The 12,513-nt window shown below is 37.2% G+C and overlaps 1 protein-coding gene across 2 annotated transcripts in view; it reads left to right on the forward strand.

Moving 5' to 3' along the window:
• Positions 1-12,513, forward strand: part of MAN1A2 (mannosidase alpha class 1A member 2) — a 170,558-nt gene that overhangs the window by 67,667 nt on the left and 90,378 nt on the right. For both annotated transcript variants that reach the window (XM_075559997.1, XM_075560000.1), the window contains one exon: positions 8,233-8,313. In XM_075559997.1, coding sequence (XP_075416112.1) covers positions 8,233-8,313 — 81 coding nt within the window. The remainder of the gene's footprint in view (positions 1-8,232; positions 8,314-12,513) is intronic.

A 12,513-nucleotide genomic window follows, 5' to 3' on the forward strand; every position in this document is an offset into this window, starting at 1 on the left:
ACCTTTTGGTTAGCACCCGGGAACTTAACCACTGTTCCACCGATGTCATCCCAAGGTTCAAGATCACTTAAAAAGTCATGAATTCTATGCAGGAATAACACTTCACCTACTTAGTAAAGAGATAGGGCAAGTTATTATAGGGGGGAAAGAGACCCCAAATTCAAATATAATTCATAGACATTGACTCATGCTTAAATGAGACAAAGAGAGTTTGTTTATCTGGATGAAGGATAGAAAAATTTCTAATATTAAATCAGAGTCCTCCAACCAAGGCAGTCCGCTGTATGACTCATGACTACATGGACTGTTGCCATGCACTCAACTCCTGTTCATAGTGACTGATGGGACAGTGGAACTGCCCTGTGTCTTTTCAGGGTTGTAAATCTTTATGGCAGCAGAAAACCTCACCTTCCTCCCTCTGATTGGCTGGTGAGTTAAAACTGCTGATCTTTCCGTCAGCAGCCCAGTGTGTAACCCAGGGCACCACCAAGGTCCCTCTTCTCACCTTAGTACCCCAATTCTCTCAAGGACCCACCCAGACAAGTTCATAAGGGCTCGGCCGCCTGCCCTTCGCTGTGCTGGCTAAATGAGTGGTAGTCTTCCACTTTCAAACACAGTTCTGTCTAAGAGCAAACCGGTTCACGTTAACGGTCTGAAAGAATTCAGTGGAGACGGAATCTGTATAAAGACCCCAAAGTGGAGTTAGGCCCCTCATCAACTGTTGTGGTTAGCTTGGTTCTGACTTACAGCGACCCTATGTACACCAGAATCAACTACTCCCCAGCCTGCACCATCCTCACAGTTGTTGTTTTTGGGTCCACTGTTGAAGCCATTGTGTCAGGCCATCTCATCAGGTCTGTTCACTTAACCAAGCATGATGCCCTTTTCTAGGGACTTCTGATAACATGTTCAAAGTATGTGAGATGAAGTCTCGTCTAAGGAAGATTCTGGCTGGGTTTCTTCTGAGCCAGATTTGTGTTCTTTTGGCAGTCCATGGTATTTTCAATGTTCTTTGCCCACACCACAGTTCAAATGCAACAATTCTCCTTGGGTCTTCCTTACTCATTGCCCATCTTTCACATGCATATGAAGCAATTGAAATACCATGGCTTGGGTTAGAGCTCCCTTAGGCCTTAAAGTAGATTTTTGTCCTTAAAGAAATCTTGTGCAGCCAATTTACCCAATGTAATGTCTAAAACCGAAGATTTCCACAAAACTAGTGCTTAGAATTTAAGCTGTATTACAAAGGTCAGCTTCAATAGTGAGCGCTGAACCCATTCCCCGTGAACCTCTGCAGCAACGCAGAGTTGGTATTCTGTGAGCATCCCTCTCGGGCTGCAGGTGAGAAGATCAATTCTTCCTTGTTGGGAACAGATACAGAAACAGGATTGACCAAATGCTAAATTGCACTTATGCATGAATGTACTAGAGAAATGTACTGTTTTCCAGTATGGGGAGAGAGGCTCCCTGTTTGGAGAAGAAACAGAGAGAACTCAGTTTCCAGCTTCTGCTTTTCAAAGCAGTGCACTGTGTGCGAGGCTTGCGATAGGTGCTTTGGGTGGGAGGGACAAGGCTCTCACAGATCATTCTCCCAACGAATATAAAATAGCTTACTTATTTCTTTTTATGCAATTAATGTGCAGAGATAAACTGTTCAGAACTGCTCTTTGACTGTCAAGGACCTAGGAATTTTTGTTGTGTTGTTCTTCCAGCTTCACCACGTAGCTTTGCACTCATGTACAAGGTGCTTCCTTAAGATCCAATTATTTTATCCAGATTCTAATTGGTTGAAAAAAAGAAAGGACAGAGGAAGGATATGTCACTGTTCCTTAAAAATATTTTCTGGAAATTTTTCATTTCATTTCTGTGCTGTTAGTGTTGAGTAGACATTACTCATGTGAGCCCATTTAAATTTAAAGGGAGGCTGTGAAGTGTAGCATCTTAGTTTTCTCTCTTTTTTTAAAGCTATGTAGCCTTTATAGATTGTGATTTAAAAAAATCTTATAATGAAATATCCACTTCAAAGTCTTGAAATTATTCTCCTGTGTTTTATTTTAAAAAACATTCAAACATTTAAAAAACATTTCAAAGTTTTGCCTTTACATTTAGTTCTTTAGCCCATTAGAAAATGCTTTTTGTATGCAGTATGAAATTATCAATCAATCCTAGCATCATGTATTTCCCCTTTATCTATAAATGCCACATTAGTGATATATTTCATTAATATATTAGGTCTATAGTCTTTTCAGTTGACTTTTGAAATCTTATTTTAATACTAAACTATCTCTAAGTTATGTTTATAAGAAACCTGATATCTGTACCTGAGGTTTGATATTTGAACTCTTTTATAAGGAAATTCTCTTGGCAATACTCACCTCTTTATTCTTTCAAGCTTTGACAACTATGTAATCATTCTATATGGAAATGACATTTTAAAAATTTCTTCTTTTCCATTTCTCATTTTCCTCCTTGCTTCAGTTTGCCATCAGACAATGTTAGAATCATTGAAATAGCAATGGTGATAACAGAAAATTTTGCTATGTTGTACAGATTTGTGTTACTCTGTTTTATCAGCTTGAAAAATATTTCTCCTAATTTGCTTAGATTTTTTTTTTCCTTTTAAGATTAAAGATCCCCAAATTTTGGATTTGGGCACCTTTTGTGTCAGGAATATATTTTTCTAATGGCACTATTAAGCCAAGAGAAGCAGCCCTGGTGACAAAGTCTCAAGAAAATAGAAAACTGGCTTAGTTGGAAAAAGGCCAGAACGTTGTACCATGAAGTTTTTTGCATCACTATTTGAGGGTAACGAGGGCTGTGCTAAGAGAATATTTGCCGACAAACCTTACCCCTCTGCCGTATGGTCAGAATCTGATCTTGCCCCTTCAGCTTTTTGTTTTACCTGTGGTTCAAAGTACATTTCGAAGAAACATGATTTGAGTCCCTCAAGGATGCCCAAATTGACATGATTTGAACTGCATAGCACAGAATTTTTAGGATTGGACTTAGGTAGAAAAACATTACCTTTGGTATCACATATACCTAGATGCAGGATATGTTGATAAACAATAGCTTCAGCATTTGAATATTTAATGATGGTTTCTATGATTGTTGTAGCAGTACGTTTTGACCTCTCATCATGTATAACAGTATTTTCTTATAAACATTTTAGGTACATTTGTGTATTTTGCAGCCATCTCTGCAAGCTATTCCCAATTTTTCCAACAACTTTTAACAGAAGCTTAGTGTCTCCTCATCAAAAACTCCCTTTACCCACCACGGTCACTGATAATGAATCTGGGTCTTTTACATTGGCCTCTTTTCGATAATTCATGTAAGAGGGATCATATAATAGTGGACCTCTGGGATATGACTTATTTCACTCAGCATAAGGCTTTCAAGGTTCATCTACATTATAAGCTGTATCGGAACTTCATTTCTTTCTCTTTTTTTAATGCTTGTATGTACTACTACCATTGACCGACCTACAAAATGTTGGTGTTTGTCTTCTTAGCCCAAATGTCAGCAGTTCGAACTCATGAGTGACTCTTTAGGAGAAAGATGAGGCAGTCTGCGTTCATAAATACATATACCTTAAAAAACCCATAGAGTAGTTCTCCTCTGTCTCATAGTGTTTCTGTAAGTCAGAACTGACTCAAAGGCAGTGATTTGGGCATGTGCTGCAGTTTATGCATTCACCCACTCATCTGTGTATGGATAATTAGGTTGGTTCCACCTTTGGGCTATTGTGAGTAGTTTTGCCATGGACACTGAAGTAGAAGTATGTGTTTCTGTTTCAGCTTTCTTTTCTATAAATACCTGGAAGTGGAATTTCTGGATCATATTGCTAATTTTATGCTTAACTTTTGGAGGAACCACCAAACTTTTCCACAGTGGCTGTACCATTTACAATATTATCATCTATAGATAAGGATTTCATTTCCCTACATCACTGCTAACATTTGTTGTTTCCTATTTTTTGTATTATGCCATCTTAGTGGGTTGAAATACTAAAATTTTCATTTTTATTTCTCTAATGACTAATGGTGTCAAACACATTTTCATGTGCTTTATGGCCATTTGTACTTATTCTGTGTTGAAATGTCTATTCAAGTCCTTTTCTTATTTTTTGATTTGGTTGTACCTTGTGAATTTTTAGTTTTCATATTTTCTAGATAATAAGCCCTTATCAGATAGGTTTTCCAAATACTGCTTTTTCTACTGTGTAGAGATGTCCCTCCACGTTGTTAAAAGTGTTTTGATGAGCAGAATTCTTTTTTTTTTTTTAAATAGGATCCTGTCTGAACCCTTCACTTTGTTGAGAGTGCTTTGATGAACAAAAGGTTATTATTGTAATAGGGGCATATTTATCTACTTTTTTTGTTGTTGCCGTTGCTCATGTTTTCAGAATCAGGTCTAAGAATACATTGTTATAAACTAGATCCTAAATCACAACCAGAATGTTTCCTTTAAGAGTTTTACAGGTTTAGTTCTGACATGTTGTCCCTTTGAGTTCATTCTTCTAAGCGGTGTGAGGAATGGCTCCAGGTTCATGTGAAAAGCCAGTTTTCCCTGCTACATTTATTAGAGACTCTCCTTTCCCCATGGATTGGGGTTATCCTCTGTCAAAAACAAACCATAGATTTATTTGTGGACTTTCAATTCTATTTAATGGTTTGGGTGTATAGCATTCTACACCATATTTCGGTTACTGTAACTTTAGAGTATATCTTTAAAGATCAGGAAGTATGAATATTCATTGTCTTTGTCATCGTCTCCCCCCTCTCCCCACCCCCTGCCTTTTTATTTTTTTTACTGTTTCAGAATACTTTGGCTAGTTGAGATCCTTTGCAGTTCCATACTGGTTTAGGATTAACATTTTTTTTTAAAAACCTTTATTTATTTATTTATTTATTTTTATTTTAACAATTTATTGGGGCTCATACAATTCTTTTCACAGTTCATACATATACATACATCAATTGTACAAAGCACACCTGCACAGTCTTTGCCCCAATCATTTTTTTCTCTTTTCTTCTTTTACATTTTCTTAGGGACTCATACAACTCTTACCACAATCCATACATATACATACATCAGTTGTATAAAGCACATCCATACATTCCCTGCCCCAATCATTCTCAAGGCATTTGCTCTCCACTTAAGCCCCTTGCATCAGGTCCTCTTTTTTTCCCCCCTCCCTCCCCACTTCCCCCTCCCTCATATGCCCTTGGTAATTTATACATCGTTATTTTGTCATATCTTGCCCTATCCGGAGTCTCCCTTCCCCCCTTCTCTGTTGTCCCTCTCCCAGGGAAGAGGTCACATGTGGATCCTTGTAATCAGTTCCCCCTTTCCAACCCACTCACCCTCCACTCTCCCAGCATCGTCCCTCACACCCTTGGTCCTGAAGGTATCATCCACCCTGAATTCCCTGTACCTCCAACCCTCATATGCACCAGTGTACAGCCTCTGTCCTATCCAGCCCTGCAAGGTAGAATTCGGATCATGGTAGTTGGGGGGAGGAAGCATCCAGGATCTGGGGGAAAGCTGTGTTCTTCATCGATACTACCTCACACCCTAATTAACCCATCTCCTCTCCTAAACCCCTCTATGAGGGGATCTCCATTGGTCGACACTTGGGCCTTGGGTCTCCACTCTGCATTTCCCCCTTCATTTAATATGATATATATATATATATACATATATACACATACATATATACATATACACATACATACACACACTTATATCTTTTTTTTTTTTGCATGATGCCTTATACCTGGTCCCTTGGCACCTCGTGATCGCACTGGCCGGTGTGCTTCTTCCATGTGGGCTTATTTGCTTCTGAGCTTGATGGCCGCTTGTTCACCTTCAAGCCTTTAAGACCCCAGACACTATCTCTTTTGATAGCCGGGCACTATCAGCTTTCTTCACCACATTTGCTTATGCACCCATTTGTCTTCAGCGATCCTATCATGGAGGTGTGCAGTCAATGATAATGACTTTTTGTTCTTTGATGCCTGGTAACTGATCCCTTTGGGACCACTCGATCACACAGGCTGGTGTGTTCTTCCATGTGGACTTTGTTGCTTCTGAGCTAGATGGCCACTTGTTTATCTCTGAGCCTTTAAGACCCCAGTCACTATCTCTTTTGATAGCCGGGCACCATCAGCTTTCTTCACCACATTTACTTGTTCACCCACTTTGGCTCCAGCAGGATTAACATTTTTATTTCTATAAAAAGCTCTTGGGATTTTGGTGGGGATTGTGCAGAATTTGTGGGTAGTATTGATATCAACAAAATGAGGTAGTTTCCAAAAGTTTATGGAAAAAATTTATGAGAAGATATGGAATTTTCCCACAAACTTTTTAATGAGTTAGCCCTTTTATCATTATATGGAGATGAGACAGGAGTTCTCTGTATAATGACCTTCTTTATCTCTTATTAAGATTTTGACTTAAAGCCTATTTTCCTGATATTAAAATCATCATCACATCTCTTTTTTGACTGTTATTTTGCACCAAATATTTTTCATTATCAACCTGTCTTAGTGTTCTATGGAGAAATAACTATAGTCCCAAAATATTTCATTTGGGCAGCATTCTGACCAGTGTGAAGCAGTCTTGTGCCATCTCGCTTCATCTTGGAGCTGGTTTCCTTTTCCTCTGCTGGGTACCAACCTGCAAAAGACATTCAGATGAGCAGCTGCACCAGTCCCTGCTGAAGTTTGACCGGTTAATGCTGCCCACTTGAGACACACGGGAGCCAGGTGCTTGTATAGGAAAAAATACTGAATGTGTAAGATTGAGTGCTATCCACAGTTTCAAGCATCTGCTAGGGGTCTTAGAATGGATCCCCACAGATAAGACTACTGTGTACCTATGTAACTCAAGCCCACATTATGCTATTACTTATTATATCATCATACACAGAGGGTTGAGGAGTGAGAAAGAGCTTGATTTACGTCATAGAATTGGCTCGCACAATTGAGAAAGCTGGCAGATCCACAATCCATAGGTGAGGTAGCAGCTAGAGACTTCTACAGACGTGTATCTTGTATCTCAACAGAAACCAGGCAGGTGATAGGGTGCAGAGTGGAGAAAGAGAGAATTCTGCTACTTAATATAAGTTAGCTATAGTCAAGAGCAGAGTTTGGCAAACTTTGAGACAGAGGAGCCAATCCAGTTCCTTACAGCAATTAAAAAAATTATTTGAGATCCATAAAAATATTTTTACAGAAAGATGAAATCACCACGGTCTGACCAATATCCTTTAAAATGTTTCAGTTTTACTTCAGAGCTACATGTACTTACTGAAAGAGCTGCATATGGCTCTCAAGCCAGTGTGCCCACCTGGTCTAGAGGTAGAAAGCACATTAAGGAAACACCCAGTTCTACTTATTGATGGATTTGTTTCAGTAGATTACATGATGGAACATGATCACATTAGGTAGTATTATGGAACATCAACTAGATTAGTGTTTTGCCAAACCACTAGGTATCAACCTAACCAAATTGACACATCCAAAATTTGCCATCACGAGCCTATATATGCCTTTGACATCATTGGATTATATTTTGTTACTCCATTTTACCACAGTCTGCTTTTTTTGGTTAAAGCATTTCGTCCATTTTCATTCACGGCAATTACTGCAGCCTTTTTGTTTCTTGTGTTTATGTATCTTAAGCCTTTGTTTCTCATTTCTAATACTGTCAACTTTCATGTAAACCGTTTTGATTCACTTCATTCTTTTTGTGTTGCTTTTTAGATAGTTTTATGTAATTTCCCCCCCCCCGTAAGGCTGTGTGGAACCTCTTTAATATTTATTAGGTTATTTATGTATACGTGAGAAAATTTAATTCAGGAGGTAGAGATAGAAGTAAAAATGGAAAATATACAGTAGTTACTAGAAGAGAAGCAAAGGAACCAGTAGGGAGAATAGTATTTCAGACTTCAAGAAATAGTCAACAGGGTAAAATATCTAGATAAAATCATATTACATTGCAAGCTATTTGAGAATGATCCATTAATTTTTGACAACTAAGAAATTTTGGTGACAGTAATAGAAGAATTGCAGGATTGTTGACAAATAGTTGGTGAGATTGCACTGGATGAAGTAAAAAGGTGCAGAAAGTGGGGAGAAAAAACAAAAAAACTTTTCAATAAGGATTTTAGAAGAAACAAATGAAAGATGGAAAATATAAAGCACTATGTATCTGTTTTCACAGAATTCTGAAGTATCTGTGTTTGAAGTCAACATTCGATTTATTGGAGGCCTGCTTGCAGCATATTACCTTTCAGAAGAGGAGGTGAGCAAAATCAACTAACATCATTTTATGGAGGGGAGGATAAAGAAAGGAATTTAACAATGACAAATTTTCATAGTAGAATATTGTTTTCTAAATTGATTCATTATCAACTGATCTAGAGTATTGCAGAAAGAACTGGATATTTCAGGTAAGAGTGGTGATTGTTTTCATTTTGAGAATCTCAATACGCATAAACTTTTCCATCTCCCAACTTAGCTTTGTTTACACCATGTCTCCTTTGTTATGGGACCCCTTCTCCAGCACCACGTTATGGATATAACTTGAGTTTCCGTAATACATATTTGTGAGCTGAATTCCACTATGAAGTATTAGAACATCAATTCCGATTCGGCTACCCTATAGGGCAGTTTAGAACTTCCCCTGTGGGTTTCTAAGACTATAACTGTTGTAGAAAGCCGTCTTTCTCCTGCAGAGCGGCTGATGGATTTGAACCTCTGACCTTGTAGTTAGCAGCCCAGTGCATAACCCACTATGTCACCAATAGTTTCTTTTATATTTCACAAAGCAATTTTTGTTTGTCTTCCTGAAACTTTATTAGACACTTCTGTCTTAGACTATGAAAAAGTTATAATTTGTTGTTGCAATTGATTGTGTGGTTCAAACAAAAGGAAACTAGAAACTTGTAAGACAAAGTTAAGGGATTAGTCTGAAAGAATTATTAATATAATTATATAAGACCAAAAATAATTATTGTAACTGATCCTCTAGAGATTAAATGTAATTTATTGCTATAAATTAAAAAACAACCTCTAAATCAACGGTTCTCAACCTGTGTCATCCGATTCACAGGGATCACCTAATTCATAACAATAGCAAAATTACAGTTATGAAAGGGTTCAGAGGGTCACCACCACATGAGAAACTGTATTAAAGTGTCGCAGCATGAGGAAGGTTGAGAACCACTACTCTAAATTATTACAGTAAATACACATGTATGTTCTATGTGTCATGAGAAGTGGGTGTGATAAGTCCCTTTTCATTCCTCTTATGAATAAAGGGTTAGAGTTGTAGAGTAGGAAAGAGCAACTGAAGAAAGAAGTTATAAATTATTTCTCTTTTGTTTACTGATTAATAGCTTGTTTATATTCTTTGCATTTATATGTGTGTATATATATAGATTAAATGATTTGCTGGTCTAAATTATTTGTAAGAGCTCTTTAAAAATTTAAATATAATCTTAAAAGCACAAAACAACAGCAACAAAAAAAAACCCCTGCTCTCATCAAGACAAGTTAGACTCATAGTGACCCTTTATAGGGCTTTAAGGCTTTGTAAAGCTGTACAGGAGCAAATAGCATAATTTTTCTCCTGTAGAGTAGCTGGTGGTATTGAACTAACAGTCTTCCGGTCAGCAGTGGAACATTTAACCAATAGTGCACCATTGTAGACCCTATTTATTTTGAACAAATCCCCTTTTATTCATATTTTTGCTGAGCATTTTTAATGAATGGATAATGAATGTTGTCAAATGTTTTTATGGTATTTACTAAGTTCTAATACATTATTTATTTAATCTGTTGATAAGACAAAAGTAATAGGTTGGTTTTCATCAAACCAACCCTGTGTTTTCCAGATTAAACTCCACTTCTTCTTGTTAGGCACCAGGGTGGCTTTAATTTATGGTGAGCTTACAAGTAACAGAATGAAGCCTCACTTAGTTGCAGTATGTTCCCTGCTGCATTTGATTTGCTAATATTTTATGGAAACAAATGTGTATCTATGTTCATGACCTAAAATGCTCTTTATATGGTTATGAATGTATATTTTGTAAAGGATAATGCTGTCATTTTAAAACGAGTTAGAAAGTATCTCCCTAGTCTACCCCATACTATTCCACCCCATACAGTGTTGTAAATTTAGGGGTTTTTCTTCCTTAAGTAGCATCCCACTAAATAAAGTCTAGGGGGTTTTGTTTGTTTTTGTTTGTGATGTTAACATTTTTCAAGATTAATTATATTTCATTTTATTTATTTTCTTTTAAAAATCATTTTATTGGGGGCTTGTACTACTCATCACAATCCATACATACATCCATTGTGTCAAGCACGTTCATACATTACACTTGTTTTTTAATTGGAAGTCTTTAAAAATAATTCAGCTTATTTGATAGCAAACTTGTTAGGTTATGTATATTTTTATTGTGCACATGTAGATGATGTACATTCAAAGTAATTATTAATATAATTATATTATATTCTACTATGTTGGTCTTTTTTATTTGCCCTTTCTGTTCATTTTATCCTCCTGTAATTCTTCATTTTATCTAGTGTTGATGTATTTGGAGCCCTGGGGTGCTCCGAATATGCTGAGCCACTAACTGAAAGTTTGAAGGGTTAAGCCCATCCAGATGCATCTAGGACGAGAGATGGTCTACTTGTGAAAAATCAGCTGTTGTAAGCCCTATGGAGCACAGTTCTGTTCTGACACAAGTAGAACCAGTCAGTCAAAATTGTTTCAATGACAAATGGTTACTGACATTTAAAAAATAGTGTAAACTATTTTTAGTGATTGCCTTTTGATTTATAATGTATATTTTCACTTAATCTCTATCTATCTTCAGTCAGTTTTATACTGTTGTAGTTGTTAGGTTCCATCAAGTTGATTTTTGACACATAATAAGTGACAGAGTAGAACTGTCCCATAGGGTTTTCTAGGCTGTAATCTTTAATGTAAGCATATCTTCAGGGCTGTATTTATAGCAACTGGGCACATTCTGGCTTCTTAATGTCCAACTTATATACAACTCATAGCTATGAACCAATTCCTTTAAAGCCTATTATATTAAAAATATGAAGTACATACAATGATTACTAATAACAAATGGACACTACCTTATGACATGCATTAAAACATTTACTATTACTGTATTATTGTGCTAAAGATGTTTTAGTATAGCTTGAAGTGTTTCTTTAGTAATTTTTAAGCTTAGGTACAATATATGACAGGGCTTTATAAAGCTTGTGGGAAAATTTGTGGGAAAATTCCATTCTCTCTTGATTCAATTTTTCCATGAACTTTTTGAAATTCTCTTCTGTACTATATACTAAGACATTTGACTAACTGATGCTAGGTATAAACTATACCAACTATTATAACTTATGCACAAATTTCACATAAAGTCACACCTAGAAATAGAACTAATTTGTAATATGGGACTGCATGTACCACTAAATGTGCAGTCAGGATATTACAACAACAGAAACAGTATACTCTCAATTATTTTTTCACTTCTTTTGGGCTATTTTTCAGGTACATTTTTTGTAATGCTACAAACCCATAATGCATTACTACTGTTTTTGCTTTGTCTTTGTTGTGAGGTGCCATCAGGTTGGTGCTGACGAATAGCAGCCCTGTGTGCAACAGAATGATGCACTACCTGGTCCTGCACCATCTTCATAATTGTTCTTGTGTTTGGATCCACGGTTGCAGCCACAGGGTCCATCCATTTTGTGGAAGGCCTTCCTCTCTTGCTGCCCCACCACTTTCCGAAGCATGATGTCCTTCTCTAGGGACTAGTCCCGGGGTCCTCAAACTTTTAAAACAGGGGGCCAGTTCACTGTCCTTCAGACCCACTAGAGGGCCGGACTATAGTTTTCAAAAAAAACTGTGAACAAATTCCTATGCACACTGCACATATCTTATTTTGAAGCAAAAAAACCAAACGGGCCAAAAACACCCGGCGGGCCCCATAAATGTCCTTGGTCAGCCGCATGTGGCCCGCAGGCCATAGTTTGAGGACCCCTGGACTCATCTCTCCTTATACCATGTCCAGAGTATATGAGATGATGTCTCACCATCCTTGCTTCTAAGAAGCATTTTGGTTTTACTCGTTCCAAGGCATATTTGTTTATCCTTTTGGCAGTCCAAGGCACATCAGTGTTCTTCACCAGCACCATAGTTGAGATGCATCAGTTGTTCTTCAGTCTTTATTCAAGGGCCAACTTTCACATGCATATGAGGCAACTGAAAAATACCTTGATTGGGTCAGGTGCACCCTAGTTACTTTAAATGTTCAGTTGTCATGTAGAGCTATTTGAAATAACAAAAGTCATGCCTTTTAACTTACCTTTAACTTAGCCTATTTTATTTGTCTTTATTTCTTTATGTAGGCCCAAGTTTTTGTGTAGTATCATATCACCCTTGTTTGAAGAGCTTCTTTTAACATATTTAAAATAATGG

This window comes from Tenrec ecaudatus, chromosome 1, assembly GCF_050624435.1.
Source record: "Tenrec ecaudatus isolate mTenEca1 chromosome 1, mTenEca1.hap1, whole genome shotgun sequence".
NCBI lineage: Eukaryota > Metazoa > Chordata > Mammalia > Afrosoricida > Tenrecidae > Tenrec > Tenrec ecaudatus.